Genomic DNA, 21,553 nt, shown 5'->3' with positions numbered 1-21,553 from the left:
AAAAAAAAAAAAAAAAATCCATTCCCATATATTTCTTTTAGGATTCAATGGCCTCCATTTAAATATTGTAGAATTTCATGTATGCATGTGTGGAAATACCGCTCTTACCATTATAAATCAGGATGACCGTACCTCCTTGTACTGGACCCTATTCTTGAAAAATTAAAGGAAATTGACAATTAAAATAAAATTTTCAAATGTTTAAGAATATAAATTACTGAAGATATCCAAAATAAGATATTCTACATCTTATTTACAGAACCCCTTTGTTCCATTTGCATTCACATTAACCCCATCCTACTAAAATAGTATCTCTTTGCCTTCACAAGTAATACCATTTTCAACCACACTAAAAATAAGCTGTGTACTGTAATATGTATTCATGTTCAGATGTGGATGATACCAAACTCTTATTTTTGCTTATTAATAAACAAATCACAGGTTCTTAACCAATTCTTCATACCATGCTCCATGAACACTGCTTGAAACGGTGGTCACCACGATCAACACTTCTGCAGCCTCCACCACATTTTCTGTGAGAAGAGAAGCTCCTATGCGTCGGAGTGCTGCTTCTGCCAATTGCCTACCCTTAAGTCCGTTCCCACCCAGCACAATCCCTCTTGCGGCCAAGTAGACAGTGTGGGATACCCGGGTGAATATGGCGTCTCCAGCTTGTAAGCTCTTTCCCAGCATGTTTGCCATCACCTCCTTTCTGGCTTGGAGCTTCTCAGGGTTCAGGGTATGGTTGTTACCTTCTGGGAAGCTACTGATCGTTCCAACAATTTCGGATATGCCCACATCTTCAACAGTGTCCAATAGCTTGGAGAGCTGCTTAATGCAGCTGGATACTATGTTCTCCATGTCTGCCGCAGTAGTCACCATGTTCTCGCTCAGAAGAGTTTGCCGGAGAACCAACACGCTGTAAAACACATAGACATGGAAAATGGGACGCATCAGCACATAAAAAAAAAAGGAGAGAGAGAGAGAGAGAGACAGAGAGAGAGACTGCTTCAAATATACATTTGCAATGAGAGAGTTAGAAAACCAAATTCTTAACCTTAACTGTTTAGAACTTCAAGCTGAAGTTTAACCACACAATGCAGACACATGCACACATCTTGTCCAGTAGAACTCATGCTGAAGTGAAAAGAAGTAATTTAATAGGGTTTCATAAAACTTATTACTTAATGACTTATGTTAACTTTAAATTAAATTATTTTTAAGTTGTTGATTTAAAACTTATCATTTAATTTTTACTTTAAGTAGTAAGGTTGTTTAATAAAGTTAACTTAAAATTTATTTTAAATCATCAAGTTGATATATTCAATCTCATTAATTTTTACTAATAATTATACTTTCAATAATCTTAAGCAATAAATTTATTTATTGACTATCAATATTTAAAGTATTGTTGATTTCATAAGACAACAAAAAAATATTTATCATAAAAGATGAATTGTGAGTGTAGAGTCATGATTATAAAGTATATTCTCATTAAATATGAGCAAATTAGGTAAAAAAGATTTGAGATTAAGAATAAGTTAGTTATTTTGACTTAATACCTATTTTTTACTTTTTTTTTTTTTATAAGTAAAATAAGTATATTAAACGAAAAGAGGGAACACCAAAAACCGGTGTCCTCTAAGTATACAGGGAGTATACACACCACCTTTCCTAACTAGGAGCCTATCCAGTCTACAAAACTTACAAGAGAAGAATGACTCTCTGCTAGGGAACCCCTGACCCAAAACCAAAGATTACATACAAAAGAATATTTCAACCTTTGAAGCGAAAGGTCCTCATCCCCAAACGCTAACCTATTTCTCTCCTTCCAAACTGACCAAAAAATACATAACGGCGCCATTTGCCAAGCCTTCTTACGTCTTTTTCCCACAAACCCTCCATTCCACCCAAGAAGGGTTGTCTTCACTGTACCCGAGAGAGTCCAAGATATACCAAAAAGAGAGAAAAGGAGGTTCCATAGGATCCGCGTCTTGATACAATGCAGTAGGAGATGATCCATTGTTTCTTCTTCAGATAAACAGAGAAAGCACCTATTTGCCAAAGAGAACCCCCTCCTTTGAAGTTGCTCCTGCGTTAAAACTTTACCCCAAGAAGCCTCCCAAGCAAAGAAAGCTACCTTGGGGGGCACTCTTGCCCTCCAAATTCTTTCACTAGGGAACAAAGAAAGACCCCATGGCTCCATCATAGAATAAAGGGATCTAACTGAGAAAGCCCCATCCTTTGAAGCTGTCCATATGATATTAAGTCATTTTACCAAACATGTTTAATTTATCTAGACTTGAATTAAGTTATTAAGTCATTAAGTTGAATTACCAAACACCCTTTAAGCTACCAACTTGACCCTTGATATATATCAAGCTAACATCCTGATGCACAAATGGAGAGACAAAATCAACTAAATAGATGGGAAAGCAGTAGTAGAAGAGACTCAAACTCAAAACATCTAATTAAGCAGCTACCGACTTTCTTACAATGTATCAGGCCAACAAACTACAGAAAAACGCAAGCAAGCTAAAATCAACATAGCCACAAAACTCTTAACCATCCAAACATGTGCAAACCCTACTACACTAAGTGTATAACCATGGACAAACAGGCATGCTCATGCAAACACATATTTGATTGGGAACAACAGACCATAAACATCTGATATAATGGAGTTTCCTTAGGTATAACCATGTTGTCCAAATTGCTACAAGGTGCTAGGTTGTGTCCTTACTATTTCACATCCAGTGCAGATGACTGCCAGAAGGGGAATGCGAGCAAAAATACAAATATTCACTCACCTGGTAGCAATCACAATGATCTTCTGAAATTGAGACTGGACACCCCTTAGCCTGGAGAGGTTAAGCTTAAGAGTTTCAGGCAGAGTTTCCAGCATCAGGCCCCCAATCTCATTCACCAGCTTTAACAGACCCACCCGCACTAACAAATCAACCCTTTCTCCCTTGCATTCCGGTTGTTCATCACCTGATCAAGATAAAGTTACATAAAAATAATTTCAAGAACTTAATAAGACATCCTCGGTTTTTCAATTTCAAAAAGAATATGCATAACCCTGTAATGTCACTAATCAAACCTTTAGAACTTGGAGAGCCTAATCTGGATGCCATTGGAATACTGCCACCAGTTCGGAGAGTGGTGGGTGGAAGGCCCTGATATAATCTTTCATTGTTCACTGTCAAAGATGATACAGAATCCTTGTATTCATCCCACTCCTGCTCTGCACTTGAATGCACTGATGAAAGCCATTGCATGGTCAATGGTAGAGAAGTATGGGCATCAGTGGGTGGTCCATACCGGTTGGCAAAAGCTTTCTTCAGGTATTCCAAACCAGCAGGCCCCTTTATGAGTGGTTCCATCATTCTTATGCGTGCTCTGCTAATTTCTTGCCTAAGAGTCTGCCAGTAGATATTACAATACCATTTATGACATTAGAAGAAAAAGAATTATCATTAAAATCTCTTCTCTAGTTAAATCAAGGGAGACCAGCCCATTCAACAACTTCAGTAGCAGTCAGATGAAAAATTCATTTCTCTAGTTAAACAACTCTGGAACAGGCAAGCTGAATCCCAGAACAGTAGAATTTCTGTAGGACACTTATATAGATTTTGAAGAATATTTATGAATTTGGAGGTCTTTCCACATGTGAGGCCTGAGGCAGCATAAATAGCTTGACAAATGCATTGTCTGTGTCAAGTTGTACAAGAGCTTGGAATACTGTGACCAAGGCTTACACTCGAGACAATACTTATCTTCACCATTGAAAACCATTGTTGGATGATTAGTGAGGCTCTATATTCTCTCCAATATACACAATCTATCAAAAACTATTTTCTCCAACATACATAACTACATGAGGGGTCAAACTACAGATGCCATGCTTCTTTTTTCCCCATGCCACTCAGTAAGTTGCATGTGACCCTTGTTTCACCAGTCCACATTAAATTGCTTCCCCCTCCTTCGCATAAATTGCATTGCAAATGCCATATTGATGAATATCAGCAGCTATTAGTCACTAATACAATTTTTTTTTAAAAAAAAAATCTTTAATTTGGAAAGCCATGTGTGTGGGATAGCTCTAAATATGAACTAACTTATATTTGGCATGCATATAAGTGAATGATACCTCTGGTCAAAATTATTTGGGCAAAACAAAAGAGTGGGTCCCATGTACAGTTACAGATGGTGCAGGGCTGCTCACTTTACCATATTAGTATAATTCATGCTATAGTGATCCATGCACAATAATGTCATTTAACATCCAGGAAGAGGCACACACATCCATACTGATCTAGAATTCACTATGGAGGAATATCCAAGTGATAACTTGCCCCAAATGGGGTAGGCCTTAAATATGCACATAAGTTGCTCAAGCTTCCCTACTCTACCATTCATTATGTGAGACTAAGTGAACCTCATCAAGTAAATAGGCCTTAAATATGTATGTAATTTCCTGACCAATATACACTCTTCCTCATGTGCAACTAAGTGGACCACATCAAGATCAAAAATCATAAAGCATAATGGAAGCAACACCACCCACAAATCAATGACATGGCACTTAAGCTGTCTTAGACTCTTTGTAGCTTGAGTCTTTTTATTTTTCATTTATTTAAAATTTTTATTCTTTATTTGGGAGAGGGTAGGGCATTGAAAGGGCCAATATTATCACTTTAGTTCCTTGGTCATCAAGTAATTTCAGTAGTAGGTTGTTTAAGGTTGCTTTCTAAGTGTAGGACCACATGTTGACATGGCACTTATGTTTAGAAGCTTGAATCTTTTTACTTTATTTTATTTACTTTTATTTTATTTCATGTTTTTTAGGAGCATTTCTCGGAGTTTTAGTTACTTGGTTATTATCATAATGTTCTCTAGAGGATTGCTTGTGCTTTGGGCTACTTCTAAGTTGTAAATTTCTACAATATCAACAAACTGGGTTTCAGTGTACAAAGAAATTTGAGAAAAGATGAATGAGTATTAGCTCTCTTTTCTGCATGCACAAACTTGTAGTTTTTGTCATCAATAGAAAGAGTTCCTTCCCTCCAATTTATTAGTTTGAAGAATCCTATCAAAGCTATATCAATTTTGTATTAGGGCTAAAATCATCCTGATTGGTAATGAGACCCATTATATTATTTACTTACAATGAAAGCATTCAACCTGGAACTAGGGTCATCAACCATAGGGCTAACCTATTAGATCAAAGACTTAGTGAAGGCAATTGGTGCCAGAACAACCATGGTGAACATCAGAATCAATGCTCAACATATCAAAACTGGAGATTCAAATTCTTCTTACAAGAGGGGATTCATGCAATCGGGTGCACAATGAAAAATTCACAAACTTTTGAAGGCTATTTGATTCAGAACCTACCATTAGATGGCAGGGTACTCACCATAGGGCATTCCATATGAGATTCAGTTTTTTCCCCTTTTGTTTGGGCTTCTATTTCTTATGCCTATGTGGGCATTCCTTTGAGCATAATATTGTTAAATTGGAAGGTGGGTAATGGAAAAAGAGGTTCAGTTTTTGCAGGGTGTTTAGTGTGGGAGCTTGCCTCTAAACATTTCTTTCCCCTCCTCTTTTTGCAATTGCAACTCAAGTTTGGGTTGCTCATGGAGACCTTTGGTGGGAGGGGACACTAAAACCCTTGTTTCATTATGCATTTTCAAGATTAGGAGATGGACAGCGTGGAAAGTTTTCTTAAGAGCATTCAATGAATGGTCAAAGCCTAAGGAAAGTGATGATACGTTGATATGAGAAGGTACTAAGAACAGAAAATTCTCTATTAAATGTTCTCTTTGGCATCAGAGGCAGTAAATAGAGAAGTCTTTCTTGCAAAGGAAGACTAAGGCTCTTGGGAGCCCACAAGGTGGGCCTTTTTGCTTGGGAAGGATTATGATTTTAGGCCAGCTCAAAAGAAGAGGGTGGCTATTGGCAAATTGTTTCTGCTTTTGCAAATGTGAAGTCACACAATCATATTCTCATCCATTATGGGAAGTTAGGAATCTATCATATATTCTGTTCTCTCTTTTTTGAGGTCTCTTGGGTGCTCCCCAATTTGGTGTGAGAGATATTTGGATAGCATGAGTCTCGTGGGTGAATAAATGGGGTAAAGTTTGGAGAACTGCAACTTTTGTTCTTATTTTGGATTATCTTCCAAGAGTGAAATCATAGATGTTTTGAAGAGGTGCAGCAGTTGGATCAACAACTTAAAAGACTCCCTCATTTGTACCCTTTTCCTTTGGTCCATCAATCCATTTTGAGTTGTTAATTTGTTTTGTTTAAACTTCCTAGACTGGTTAGGATCTGGGTGGTGGACTGGCTTATTGATTTGTTGTTTTTTCTTGCCTCTTAGTGCCCTATGTATACCCTTGTGTACTTAGGTGGAGCCCCCTTTTTTGTCAGGTTCCTAACAAAATTTATCTTTGCTTATCGAATAAATAAATAATTGGAGACCACTTGCGGTTTCAAAAGAATATCTGGGGAGACTTCCTATTTGTATGGTGCCCCCAAGGAGTTCGGTTAAGTTAAACTTTGATGGGTGCAGGGTGCTCTTTGAGAAATTCAAGATGGTTAACAATTTCTCAATATTATGGTACAGCCAAAGCCTGTTGAAAAAGTATGGCCATTGAGGCAGAGATGTTAGCCCCTTTGAGGGGTTTGCAACAGATAAAAGCCATGTGTTTATACAATTTCTGGGTAAAGGATGATTTAATAGTGATCATTTTGTGGGACCCTGAAAGTTAAATGGGTGGTTTTGCCAAATTTTAGATATTATCAGATGGTTGGAATGCCTTTTTTCTTGGGTGCCACGTTTAGTGAATGAAGGTGTATACCTTTTAGCCAAGCAATGAGCAAAGTAGATGGTTTTTTTTAGAGGATTTTTTTACCACCATGAATGTGTGTAGTGATTTTTGGGCTTGTTGATTGTTGGGAGTCTCTTTTTCAACTGTAAAACTTGATGGTTTCCTTATGGACCGTCATAGTTATACTTTTCTTTTTTGATCAGCTTTGTACTTTTTGGAAGGATTTCACATCCTTCATTGTGTTTAGATTTTCAATGCAATAGATTGTTGTTTCTGATAAAAGAAAAAACACTTCAGTAGTTTTTAAGTCATTGGGAGATTATTGTTCCTATTTCTGAAGGATTTAGTTACTTTTGTTCTTAAGCAGCTTCCTCTAATAGGTTTTCCTTACTCCCTAGGTTACTTCAGTATGATATGTTTAAAAGTCAGTTAAAAGAAACTCCTCTCTTGTTCAAAAGTAGAGACATAAAAAGAAAAAAGAGGCCAAAGACTAAGGGGATAAAAAATTCCCAAAAAAAGAAATGGAAGTGGAAGCTCCCCTCTTGTTCAGCATATCGAACTCTACTTAATTTGTTGGTTTAGATCCCCAATCAAAACAACAAAATACCAATCACTGAAAATATCCAGAACCCTCTTCACCTAATGGCAGTCATTTCCAAGGCCCCAGTCAACCTTGGGACTCTGCAACAGAACCATCACTGGAAAGAGGAATAACTTTTTTAAAACTTCGTCCTTTCTCTACTGTTTTCTTATCTTTATAAAGGCATGGAAGACTGCCATGTAGCAATTTACCATATGTTAGTATTCATTTTACTGTTGCAAATTGCGTGTTGGAGGTGACTTGAGGGCTTTTTGCTTTTTCAGCCAGGTTAAAATTAAGAGATTGGATTAATTCGTTTCAATAGGTTAGGGTTTTAACATATAAGGATACAAACATGATTGTAAGGATCTCATTTAGGTTTCGAGGACTCCGTTAAGAATTTGCATCTTTAAGCTTTGTTTGAAGCATGCAGTTGCTATTCTTCTTTTATCTAAATATGTCAGCTCTTAAAACCTGATTCTAGAATAAAAATATACCTTCCTACCACAAAGCACAAACTGAAAACACTAGTTTTATTCCAAAAACATCCTTCAACCAACCTCCAAACTTCCCTAATTCATAATATCAAAATCCGATGGCAATCCACATGAATAGTTCCGATTTTTAAAGATCCTACAGCAAGCTTTTCCTATCAATCTCCTTCCTACTTTAAGTTGGATAATGATCATGTAATAAAAAAATAATTAATATTCTAAGCAAACAAAGACATCAAATGAAAATCCTATTAAAGAAGATGCAAAAGCAAAAGAAGATTTTGGATGCTGAAAACATGCCTGAATCTGCTCTAGAACAAACCGCAAACCCTCAACCATCAAGAGGGCAAATGAAGCATTTGATTTATCTCCAGCCTGTGAAGCATCTCTGAGTCTTTTTAATAACTTGTAGTGAGCAGCCTTCATCTTGTCATCATTAGCAGGAGCAGAAAGTTTCTGCAAAGTGACCAAGGCAAACTCTAGGATCTTTCCAAGGAAATCAATGTCTAATATTTCTGCTCTCAGCACCTAAAGGAAAGGAGAAAGAAAAGAAAGCTGTTAATATAAACTGGTAGTATAACAACAGTAAACTGTATTTGCTGGAGCATAGTAGCAACAGGTCTACCAACCTGTGGGAGAATATCAATATCAATGGTCTCCACAATCTCCTGTCTCCAACTTTGAGGAGACATCTCGCATAGTTCATCCTTGACTTCCTTCATGAGTTTAAGAACCCAACTGTAGTCAGGCTCATCCTGTTTCAAGGAGTCCATGATCCCATCCCAGAATGCCTTTTCCATTGTTTCCCTAACTTTTTCCTGTACATTAACAACATGAACAACACAATTTTTTGGATCTCCACCTCCTTCTATAGAATTAGAAAATCTCTCCATGATTAACTAAAATAACTGGTTAATTGATTAATATAAGATAATGAATGAAACCTACATACTGACCTTTATACTACTCTGATCATTGTCACTAACATCAAAGCTATCTGCAAAACCATGGCCATGCTCATGAACAATCTCATTTACAAGTAGTTCATTCTCAGTGACTGACATTGCACCATAGCCGTCCACGTCACTTCTCAAAGGAGTGGATGAAACCACTTCATTTCCTGGGGAAGAATCATCTTTCTTAAACAAGGGATACACAATATGGTCTGACCTCTCCATGCTTTCAGAAATACTCCCCATTTCACCCAAAATTGAAGAGTTATTTGATGAACCAGGCAGAATTGGAGAAGAAATATGAGCAACTGATGATACTAATGAACTTCCAGTCTCCTTGGCTTCAAAGAATCTAGACCATGCATCAGAGAGAGCAAATTCCATCTGTTCAAGCCCAGCATTACCACTCAGATTCTGGACTTTAGTCCTTAAAAGTTTGTGATCCTCTGTCACCTAGCAGAACCAAGGATTCCATGGGACAGATTAATCAATTAAAAATAGCCATTAACAAAAGATTCCTAAAAATAACTGAGCTAAGTATAATACCTGCTTTTGTATGGCCTTCATATCATGAGAAAGACTGCCATTATCCCCTTCTGGAGTCAGCTTGCAATTTTGCATCATGGAAACCTCCAGTTGGCTAGCAGCTTTCACCAAATCCTCCTCTAACAGCTTTGCATCCTTAACCTTCCATGCCACAAAGGAATACAGGTAAGAGCACCATGATCTATCAAAAGCTTCCAGCTGGGATCTGAAGGTCAGTTGATTAGGAGCTGAGGAGTTTGTTCCCCCTTGAGTAGTGTGAGTAGGGCCATCTGATATAATCTTGATCAGCAACTCAAACTCTTGGACAAATGTTGCTGCTGACTCGGCCAGAGCAATTTCATGCTCTCCCTTTTCACTGAAAACTGCATCTGGGTGTCCCAATATCATGTAAGCACAGAGCACAACCCTCACTAGGTACCTTGATAATTTAACTTGTCTTTGAGCTCCTTCTCTGATGGAACCCACTCTGTTTACCCCTCTGTTATTGGTATTGCCCCTTCGCTTTGGAGAAGTGACACGCATAAGAAGGTTATCAATGTTTTCTAAATTAGATAGACTCCTGGTAGGGGTAGCTGCATGTGAGATCATGAGGCGACTCTCAAAACGGTCAAGTAAAGCTTTCACAGTTTGGATAGTGTTGGCTGACTCCATCTGGAGGGCAAGCTTCTCAAATGGCATCGACCTAACAGACTCTAGAGAGATTTCTAAGTCATTGTAAGATTTTGTCAATGAAAAAGTTGTTCTCCTCAATCTCACAAATCGTCTCCAGCACCTGAAAATATAATACATTGAATTTTTGCTTTTTATTTTGCATAAGTACATACATTTATGCTGTGAAACCAGAAAAGGGACTGAAAAATGGCAGAGGGAGAGTGAAGGAACGTAATTCCAACTATTTAAGTCAGCAGAAAAAACACATCTCCAAAATACCGTAAATTTAAACATGCAAACATTTGTCATATGCTCGCACATCATCAAAAAACATGTTCAGTTTAAAGCAGGGTGCCAAAACCATGCCGGGTTGCCATGTGCGTAGCAAAAACATAGAAAACAAAGAATAGATGAAGCAAGCCTCTTCAACAAGGTGCATGCTATTGATGGATGAGGTGCCACAGCTAAAGAGTTGCTGCACCTTGGGCCTAGGCTCAGATTTAAGGTTGATAAAATAGCAACTGGTGCAAATATTAGCAAAAGCTTCATTCAGTACAGATAATAGATAAAGTCCATATCAAGCTCCCAATAGCTTTAAAAGATAAAAAATATTGGAATCAATTATTCTATTTTCAACTTTACGGAGGGAGAGAAACAGACAGGACATTGCCCAATTTTCCATCATCATGGATTGGCAAACCTTGCACAGTAAGCTGCAGAATGGATGTATTTGGTAGTGCCCTTTCAGATTACTAGATCTTTGTCACAAATTCCAAGTTTTTGGTGAGGATAAGTTAGATTTCTTTGCAGATATGCCACCATAGTAGAATTTGGTATGATACTAAGAATTTTGAAAAATATTTGAGGACTAGTGGATGGTTTACTTGAATCACCAGTCCTGAAAACTCAGAAGGAAGATCATTTGCATTAGGGAACTGCAGTCACACTAGAAGATGTCATATATCTATTAACAGACTCAGATTCCTTGGTGCACGGGTCACACGATTTTTTTCCTACTGCTCTTAGCAGTCTCTCCCTTCTATTTTGTTCTTCCTTCCTCCTAATGTATCCATGCTTGCAGTTCCTTAACTGTAAAATATCTCCAAGAAAAATCCAAAAATTATTTTTCAGAGGGCAGATAACTAAATGGCATCTAGTTCAATTCCTTTCAGGCCTTGTTTGATGCAGTTTTCAAACTGGTCTAGAAGCCCTTCTGACTATTAGAAAAACTATACAATGTGTTGGTTACAACTTACGACTAGAGTAATTCAAAGTATAAGAGATTGAGGTTTAAAAGCTTTTTTTAGTGAAGTTCAAAACAAGATGCTTTTATGGAAGAGCTTTGAGGAAGTGGTTTTCAAATTTAAAATTTATGTACTGAGTAGAAATATTACACAGCTGTATTTAGAAAAGCACTTCACTAGAAGGAACAGAAATGCCAAACAAGTCCTCATTAATGCAACATGTAACTTAGAGACCTATAAGTAGCTTGCAGCACTGCATCAACAACCAATTTGATTGATATCAGAAAAGCAAGCACAAATTACTTAGATAATATATACATAAACATATACATCTATTTATAAATATAATAAATACTTTAACATATGTATGTAAAGATGGAGCAGCTCACCTTGCTAACTTTCTTGCAAGGAGCTCCCCTTGCTCATTTATCACTTTTGAATTGGCACAAACAGAACTATGCAAACTCCCTTTCTGCCTCAAGTGTTCTTCTCTTTGTCTTTTAGCCTAGCAATTATCAAATTTAATAAAAAAATAAACAGAGATTAACATAAATAATCACAGTTGGAAAAACTATTTGATAAAAGATGCAACTTTACTTCATATGCAAGCATACCCTTTGGAGCCGATCTTCTAGTTGATCCTTCATTCTTCTTCTTTCAATTTCACGCTGACTATAAACAAACTTGACTACCTTCCGCACTTGCAATACCCTTGCATGTGCCCTTGTCTTCTCTGCTTCCAACAATCCCAACCTTTTCCTCTCAGCAGCAGCACGTTTTTGGTGAATTGCAGCACGCACACACTCCTTATACTTGCTGTCCTGAATCATCCTCCTCATCAATGACTGAGCAGCGCGCTCTTCCTTTGCAGCCCTACGTTGCCTATAAGCTTTGAGGAGAAGCATCCTGTTTGTCTCCGCTTGCTGTACTCTTGATTCAACCTTCATACCAAGCTCATCACGTTCCTTCACAAAACGCATTTCTAGTCCAGTTTTAGCTGCTTGTCGCAACTCATCCAACTTTGCCAACCGCATTTGAGCATTAGCTAGAATGCTCAACCTGTTAGAGTGGAATTCAAACAAACATAAATAATACTTTAGGAGTGAGTAGAATATCTACTTGATTACACTTACTTCCCTTTTAGTATGACTCCAAACATAAAACGGGCAATCTTTAAAATTCAGATAAAGAAAAAAAGGACAATAGCTATGCATGAATGTTATAGTGGAGATAAAATTGTAAGCATTTTGTAGCAGAAAGCATTTGATTTTTCATTGAGAGCAGAGTCTAAAATCCATTTATATTACAATTATATCAAGGAAATATTTATTTTTGTGTAAAGGATCAAGATACTAGAAAAAAAAAAAAAAAAAAATATATATATATATATATTTTGATAACTGTGGATGTCCAGGCCAGCTTACGCGTACCTCGACTAATCCCACAGGGCTCTGAAATTAACGACCGGGTCTGCAGTGGCCTTAAGGGGACTTGAACTGGTGACCATTGGGGAGCAAACCCAAGGTCGGACCAACTGAGCTACCCCTTAGGGTTAAGATACTAGAAAATATATAACACAAGTAAAATAGTAAATCAATTGTCAGTTAATAGAATGTTACTTGAACAACTACATCCCAACCATGAGAACCCCTACACTGTTAGCTATAACACTCTCACACACAAGCAAACAAATACATTGAGCTTAAACCTGTCATGTAATATAAGCATCATACTCAATATCATGCACTCGTATACTATTAATTCTATAACTATTTGTGAATCATTACAATTATGACAGCCCATGGCCTCAACTAAAATCCCCAAAGTTCACATGCCGACAACTTTTTCATAGCATAATTTCTCCTCACATGGTACCTACCACCATGCAACAAAAGGTTTTCAACTTGGGGACTTTAGGAACTCAAGCACAATAGCCAAATGCTTCGCCTTGAGTCCTTACGGATTTGAGCTCAAGAATTGATTACCCCACTTGTCTTTAGGTATTCATACCTACAAGAAGACCACCCAACCTTATGTCTTATCTTTAATCAAAAAGCATCCATACTTCTGCATTGAACCTCTTATGAAATGAAAGCACACATCATATGAATATTCCCATATCATCTTAACCTAATCACACTCATGCCATGACTTGTAAACTAAAGCACGCATAGAAACAACTGGTTTATGTTCACCTAATGCAGCAGCTTGTTGAGCATTTCACAAATTCACACCTTCCATTTCAAATGGGATTTACCCTATAAATGCATACTCAAAACTATGAAGAAGACATAACATATGAACATGAATTTTTCAACAAATGCAATTCAATTTTGCGGAGCTACACATATTCAGCATTGGTTCAAGAATAACAAAACCATGATCTCATCTTGAAGTGTTTGGAAATCAATCCAACAAGGACCAAGTTCAACAAGAAATACACACACACAAACACACATAAATATAAATATAAAATTTTATCCAATAATATGGTATTTGCATTGAAATACATGTTTCAAAATTAGTTTTTATTGTACAATTTATTCATATTTAAAAAAATAAAAGTGACAGGGAAAAGGGTAATACAACTTTCAAATTTGATTCTATTTGACCCTTTATTTTAGGGATTTTTTATTATTTTAATTTCCATAAGCAAGAAGCATATTTGTAGTTGTCATACTTAGCTCCTTGATTGTAGGAATTTCATTATTATTATTACTGCTACAAGTTAGGAACATATTCTAGGGATCTGTTGTAGATTTTTCCTTGTATGGTTTTTTCCTTTTTGTTTTAGGTTCTACCTTGTATAGTTTCTTCTCCTTTCTTACAAATATTGTAGAATCTGTGAAGTAAAATATACAAAAACTCTCACTTCAAATCAGAATCATCGACTTAGTTCAAGGGGCTAAGAGAGAAAAGGTAAAGTCTTAAATAGACCCAAAAACATTTTTCGAACCAACCCCTTTCTCCTCCCTCCTCTTTGTCTTTCTCTCTATCTTTGGCCTTGATTTCTCCAATTATATTGTGATTACCTCCTCCATTCAGTTAAGCTTTTGCTATCTCCTCATATAAATTTCAAATTTCTTACTCTCAATTTGGGGTTTTTTCCCTTTTTAATTTAAATAATTGAATTAGGTTTTTCAATTGATCTAGGAATCATCTTCTGGTACAATTTTGTGAGTTGAAATTTGCCAAACCTAACAAATCAGGTGAGGGTTTCTCTATATCTCTCTCATAGGTATGATCACTTTGCCTCTTCTCTTTCCTGTAAATTTTCAATATATTTTTTGAAAATTTGGATTCGACTTTTAAGTGATTGTTAAGATGTATTTAGTTATACATGTTTTCATTGTTAAGATATATTGAGACCCTTGAAAGACTAATGTCCTTACTTACTCTTGTGCAATTGTCTCCATCCACCGCAAATACAAGAGCCTAGTCTTTACCCTATTTAGGTTTATTCTCAGTAATATCATTCTTTCTTCGCCTTATCCAAATTATCAAATCAAATTACTTTCTCTTCGCCAAATTTTTAAAGAACCCAAAAGCCCCATCTAAGTCAAGGCCTTTGCTTGGTTTGTAACACACAAGAAGGTAAACACCAATAACATGCTACAATTGAGAATTGTTGGAAAGTAAACTTGAATTTAGAAACTTTTCAAATATTACAATTAGATTTAGTTTTTAAAAAGTTAAGAAGAATATTTTATTTTTGAATAGTTATTCTAGTTTCTATTTTTGAGTTGTCAAGTCTTAGAAGGTTTCTATATGTTAGAATTAGGAGTTTTTATTTTGTTTAATGTGAGTAGTTTTAAATAGGAGACTATGTAATGTTTGAAAAGATTAAGAGAGTGATGGAAGACAATAAAATTTTTAATTCTCCCAAATTTATCTTCCTTAGTACTTGTGTGTGTTTCTCTCTATTAACCTCATTACTCCAACCAAATTGGTATTATCGCTTCTACATATCCAACAAATTTGGTAGACCTTACAAATTCCTTAGTCTTGATTGGTGCATCTTATGTATGGGAAGTGAAGAATCAATCGACTATCTCTTTTTACATTGCCTATTAACATCAAGGCTTTGGCATAAGCTATTTAGTCTAGCTAGGATGGATTGAGTTCTACCCAAGAGCATATGGGACATGATACCATCTTGTGTAGAGGTTTGGGGAGTTTCATCAGAGATAAAGACCCTTTGGCAAATCACATGTCTCATTGTGCCTTGAATCTTGTGGTAAAAGAGAAATACTGGGATCTTTGAGGAAAAGTAGAAAACAATAGAGGTGTTGTTGGGTCTACTTCACTTCTATTATGCCTTTTGGGCTTCTTTTATTGATGCCTCTAAGGCGTTCCACTTAATGCTATTCAACTCAATTGGCACTCAGTTTGTAAATCCAAAGGATTGGACAACAATGAGAGGAGCTGAATCCAAAATTGAGGAGATATCACTTATATATATCCTTAAGTTGACTAAACCTTTGTGCATAATTCTCCTTGTATGGTGGAGTAGTTCAATCATACTTTGATCATTTTCTTGTATTTTTCCCTTGTACCTTTTTTCATAATTAATACATATTTCGTTTTTGATTAAAAAAAAAACCATATTCTAGAGATATGGTTTAATAAGTTAGTTTTTTAGTTACCTACTTCATTAATTTTTTAGGTTTTTGGTATCTCTTCTTGATATTTTGTGGTTGGGGTTAGAAGAATTTTAAGCATTAAAAGTTCTACATTAATTTGATATTTCCCACCCTTAATTCTCTATTTTATTTTACTTTTTTCATTTCATTTACTTCATATTGCAAATCTTGAAGGATAGTAGGTTGAATTTTTTCTCTTGCAAATCTTCCCAATATTGCTTTTACATTGTAAGGTTCTTGTTTGGATTGTTTATTTAATTTTTTTTTTAAAGATTAAAAGTTATGTTATATATTCCCTTTGTACTATTGAGTTTTCTATTTTGTCTATCATTTCTAGCATCAAAATTTGATCATTAGTTAATATACTAATAGGTTTGATGTCAGAGACACGATGTCCCATAAAAGCACATTCACTATCAAATTCATTTTTTGTTGAAGATGATTCTTGAATAATATTGTTTAGACTTTCTTGTTCTAATTTTGACTCCAATGAGTCTTAAGTCTTGACTACAATATGAGATTACTAAATTAAGCATATGAGTCTTTGATTCTTCTCCTATATCTAATTTTTGAATTTGTTGTCTCATCCTACTTTTAGACTTAAAATGTTCTGATTCATGACACTCATAACAAACAAGTATTTTTGTCTTGGCTTTAATAGTTTTCATGTCAGAGACATGGTGTCCCATACAAGCACATTCACTATCAAATTCACTTTTTGTTAAAGATGATTCTTGAAGAATATTGTTTAGACTTTCTTGTTTTAATTTTGACTCCAAAGAGTCTTGAGTCTTGACTACAATATGAGATTATTAAATTAAGCATCTAAGTCTTGATCCTTCTCCTATATCTAATTCTTGAATTTGTTGTCTCACCCTACTTTTAGACTTAAAATGTCTTGATTCACGACACTCATAACAAACAAGTATTTTTGTTTTGGCTTTAAATCCTTTTTCATATTTTTAGGTTTTTTTTATCTTTTCTTTAAAGTAACATCTACTATGTTCATTTTTTGTTTCTTTTATCTATTGATGAAGAAAGTGGAGTTAGGGTCTCATAACCATATCGTTCACAAAATGATCCTAATTTCTTTTTACTTTACTTAAATCCATGTTGAATTCTAGCATTAACCTTTAGCAAAGGAAATAAAGATAAAACTTCTTGACTTGTATGGAATAATTCCATCAGTTTTTTTATTTTTATTTTTTCTTAATTTTATTCTTTTAGCAAAAACTCTTGGAAGACCATCAATAAATTTATCTTTCCAATAGGGTTCATTACTATCAATACTTGTGAAGACTTTGGTAATAAAGACATCTTTATAGCATCTAAAGTCTTCTATCTTTTTGCATCTTTAGATTTGAAAGAATTTCGGATGTTCTTTCTTGAAATAGCAGCAATTCTCCTAAAAAGTGTTTTGGTATGGCATATATCAAAGTATTGACAGCATCTTTAGATTCATTTGCTTGTTTCACTGCATTCAGAACATAAATGTGGTCTTGAATGGTGAGGTGAGCATATTATCCAACCCACTTTTAGTCAATTTAAAATCTTAAAACTTGCAATTGCTTGACTACCCACAGTTAATTGAGGTTAACAACGCTTCAAATTTCAATGAATTGGAGAATCTTCATCCCTTTTTGGAGATGCCTTGACTTCAATCCATAAAGTCTAAGCCTTGATTTAGACTCAATCAATTGTTCAACTCTTAAAAAGAAATTGAGTATCAATTCTTGAGCTTAGCTCCAGTTCAAGACAAAAACCATGCCGGGGATCAACCAAGAAAAAATCAACTTTCAAATAACAAGGCTGATTCCAAATTCTTTTGATCCAAAAATATACAACCAACATAGAAACATCAAGGATTGGAAAGAAGAATGCCGTTAAGTTTAAAACATTTTCTGAGCTAGGTTTTGCACCCTCCCAACCTAGCTAGTCCAATCCATAATGATGTATTAGAAAATACAATATTTTTCTTACTTGATCAACCCTTAGGAGAAGTAAATAAAGTGGGTACACCGATTAGTAATATTGACAAATTAGCAATTAATGCAAAAATAGCCAATTAGAAAGCAATAGTCATGCTTATAATCCTTCAAGCTACCAATGAAAGAACTATACCATTTGACCACCATGGAGGGATTTTAACATGAATCATTGATTCAGATTCTATAGATGCTTATCCTTCATTATTCATTAATGGGAGGTGAAACACTAAGGTGGTGTTTGTTTTTTTACTTAATTCTAAATAAAACCTTAATGCTTAATAGTGTTAAATATTAGGTTGTTTGTTTTTGTAGTATTTTATTTCTATTAAGTATTAAAAAGTAAAGAAAAACCAATATGTTATTTTTTCTATTTAGAAAAAACTACATATTTTGACTTTTTCTATTTAGTAAAAAGTTTATAATAAGTCATGCAAAAGTAGAAAAACAAACAACCCAAATTCTGAAAACAAATTGTTTTCAGCAAAAAGCCAAAAAAACAAACACCACCTAAATTTTATGATAAAGAAGATGAAGTGGACCCATTTACATATACAACAAAAGTATACACTTCAAGTCAATATATCTCTATGTCTAATTTTGTGGATGTTCCTACCAGGAAATACTTACAATATTTGAAGTCATGTATTATTGGGCATGTTATCCCATTTTTACATTGATTCTTGAAACTTAGATATGTATTTTGTGAGCTTCCACAATGCAGCTCTGATACTAAGGTAGGGAAATGGAGGAATTCTTGAATAATAAGAATCACTTATCCTAAGGTTTTCATGTGATCATCGCAGATTTCTCCCATAGATATTAATTAATTATGATGAAAGTTCTCAAATTTTATGACATAAAAGGGTACAGATAAATAGGCCTCAAGGAACATAACATTGCAGTCATATCAATGTGCTATCATGTCAAAAATCCTTCCATACTTATGCATTCATGTTTATAATGAAACCAAACATTCCTAAAGAATCATCTCAAAGTCTCCCAAGAAGTTGTTATTAAATTGTTTATAGATTTTGTTTCAATAGGTTCATAAATTAGTACTTTCATATATTTTCAATGAAAACCAGGATACAGTTTGCCACCTTCAAAAGACAGGCTTTAAAAGGAAAATTCTAGATTGGTTCATTCAACAAAAATATAGCATCTCTCCTGCGGCCCTAGCCCAAATGGCAAATGCATTGGGGTGGAGATGGAAGACTTCCACATTCAAGTCCACATACCAAAAAATGGGTTACCTATCACGTATCAAAAAACAGAAAAAGAACAATTAAACCTAGATTTTCTCAAATGCTCAACAAGTATAAGTCCCACAGTTTATCCTCATAATCTTTATGGTGGTAGACCTACCAAAATAGATTCCATCTGATCAATATTGGGTCACGTATTAAAGCCTACCAACCAATGCTAATTAAATTACAATGTTAAGATCTTTGACCATCTCCAAAGAAATGCCCTTATTTAAGTGATAAAAGATCGTAACTTCAGAAATGCAAAATTCAACTAATTTAATCCTAAACCAAATCATCCAAGAGCTCACAGACAGAGAAAACAAAACCCGAACATATTTCAAAAGAAAAAATTGATTGAAGAAAAAATATCACCTTTTTTGCTCAGCAGCCTTAAGTTTTGCTTCAAGCCTCTGACCAAGGTCTGCCTCTTGCAAAGGGGACCATGAGTGACTTCTCATTTTGGGTCGCGCCTTGTTTGATAAACCTTCATAGAATTGCTGTACCACAAGACAAAGAGAAAAATTCTTACAAAATTGAATTAGATTCAGGAATGTACTTGAACAAACAAAGACAAGCCAAAAAAAAACCTACAAATTGCAAGTTTTAAGGAAGTGAAGGTAAGAGAATGATATCTTTACCCTCTGTTTGGTTTCCGGGACTTCTTGAAAAGGAAGAAAATTTTGAAATCTCGCTGTCAAGACTAGCTCATACGGCATGTTATACTATGTGAATTCCTCATTCTCTTATCTTTTTTTTTTCAAAAAGAAACCAACATAGTAGATGGGCTTTCTCAGCAACCAACAGACAGCAAAAAGGAAAATTAAACAGAGTATTTCGAAACTCTAAATCAAAATCTGGAGGCGTTCAAGTGAGAGAAACTATAAAAGAGGAAAATTCAAATAAAATTTGAATTAAACAAAACCTCCTGAAAGATTTCAGGAATGATGGTAACGAAAAAAATTATGAGTTTACTCTCTTCCTAGAAAAGATGGCAAATTCGAAATATCACTGTCGAAACTCATGTAGTAGGTGAATTCCGCTCTCTTTCCTTTTGTGTTCCCTTTTCTTTAAAGAATTCAAAATCCACATAGAACATAGGATTAAAGAAAATAATTCTGCTGAAGTTTCTCAGAAACAAAACAGATGATTTATAAAAGAAAAAAAAAACAAAAAAGTACGAAAAAATCCAAAACTAAAAAAATCAAAATTCAAAACCTGGCGGCGGAGATCGGCCTCTTTGAGCTTAGCTTCGATATCTTCCACCGTAGAAGGGCTCTTCGACTCGAGGAGACGCCGGCGAAGTCGCCGAGGAAGCTTGTGAGGCGAAGAAGGAGACGACGTTGCATTGTCATTGGCCGGAAACTCCAGGGCGATTCCGGCCACCTTCTCCGATTCCTTCCACTCTACTCCGGTAGCCATTAACGACAATTTGTGACCGTCGATTAATCAATGATTGATGATCCAAATATGGATATTCGTTTGCTCTTCTATGTCTCTGTTGCTTTCTCGTTTGGTTCGGAATTGAAATGAGCGAAAACGTCTATTTACTTAGCTGCTACGTCAGCAACGCCCAGACCAAACTCACTCGTTATTCCTAATTTGCCCTCGAGAAGTTTGAAATTTTGAAATTATTTAGTAACGCGCATTAGCATTTCCAGATCATTCTGGAAGTGCATGGAATTATCCACTCTAGACCAGAGCTGGGAAGTCTCTAGTGCCACTAGGGCAGTTGAAATTACGAGGCTATCCCTTATAAAAGGCTTGCGGAGGGGGCATCTTCATGGGTGTTTGTGTCATTTAACCTTATGTGCATTGGTTTGATTCCAAATGCAACACTTTTCTGCGTCTTATCAGTTGAAAATAATTGCATAATTTGCATCCAGTGTAGCACAAGCTAGTTCTAACGGCAAATTGACTTTTTGGTTTTTTTTTTTATTATGATAATTTTGGGGAATATAATTATTTTTCTTTCAAATTTTTTTATTTTGTAATGAAACTTGGGCTATCTCATTATTTGAAAAAAAAAATCAAATTTTTTATTAAGTTATATTAAAATTTATTATTGACACACATTTAATATAGTATAGTTCGACTTTGATTTAATAGAAAATTAAAGGTTTGTTTGAGAATGTATTAAAAAATTATGTCATTAGATAGACATTTTTTATAATAGGTTTGAAAAACAGCTTTTTGATGTTTCCTAAGTTGAAAATTTATTTGGGAATTTAATTTTTTTTTTAAATAAATTTTATATGTATGCTTTTATTTTTAATTATTTTTCTTATTTCTTCAATTATTTTTAAAATAACCAAGAACAAGTTAAAATAACTTAAAGTAATAAAAATATGTTCTTAAAAAAAATTCAATTTTT

At 35.1% G+C, this 21,553-nt stretch overlaps 1 protein-coding gene across 3 annotated transcripts; it reads right to left on the bottom strand.

The window, feature by feature from the left end:
- Positions 1-179: 179 nt before the first annotated feature.
- Positions 180-20,824, bottom strand: LOC100252816 (uncharacterized). 3 transcript variants are annotated; one of them, XM_002264389.5, is made up of 11 exons: positions 20,398-20,824; positions 19,555-19,679; positions 11,919-12,363; positions 11,694-11,809; positions 9,410-10,181; positions 8,867-9,316; positions 8,540-8,728; positions 8,211-8,438; positions 3,104-3,425; positions 2,811-2,994; positions 180-919 (listed from the first exon to the last, which is right to left on the bottom strand). In XM_002264389.5, the coding sequence occupies exons 1-11, from the start codon at positions 20,599-20,601 to the stop codon at positions 436-438; spliced, it is 3,519 nt and encodes a 1,172-aa protein (XP_002264425.1). In that variant the 5' UTR covers positions 20,602-20,824; the 3' UTR covers positions 180-435. The 3 variants fall into 3 exon arrangements, 2 of the variants coding, with proteins under 2 accessions (XP_002264425.1, XP_019072040.1); XM_019216495.2 differs by having other exon boundaries at positions 8,867-9,247; positions 20,398-20,784; XR_009465107.1 differs by lacking the exon at positions 180-919 and adding an exon at positions 1,545-2,250 and having other exon boundaries at positions 2,338-2,994; positions 20,398-20,784.
- Between the last annotated feature and the right edge of the window lie 729 nt (positions 20,825-21,553).

Source organism: Vitis vinifera, chromosome 18 (assembly GCF_030704535.1).
Source record: "Vitis vinifera cultivar Pinot Noir 40024 chromosome 18, ASM3070453v1".
Lineage (NCBI taxonomy): Eukaryota > Viridiplantae > Streptophyta > Magnoliopsida > Vitales > Vitaceae > Vitis > Vitis vinifera.
The sequence above is the reverse complement of the archived record's forward strand: the minus strand, read 5'-3'. Positions and strand labels throughout refer to the sequence as shown.

Excerpts from the sequence above, each read along its gene's own strand:
- LOC100252816 (XM_002264389.5), bottom strand. The coding sequence starts at position 20,601 with ATGGCTACCGGAGTAGAGTGGAAGGAATCGGAGAAGGTGGCCGGAATC. Across the intron at positions 9,317-9,409 it reads TGAAGGCCATACAAAAGCAG|GTGACAGAGGATCACAAACT; the intron begins GTATTATACTTA and ends TGGTTCTGCTAG. Across the intron at positions 3,426-8,210 it reads TTGTTCTAGAGCAGATTCAG|ACTCTTAGGCAAGAAATTAG; the intron begins GCATGTTTTCAG and ends ATCTACTGGCAG.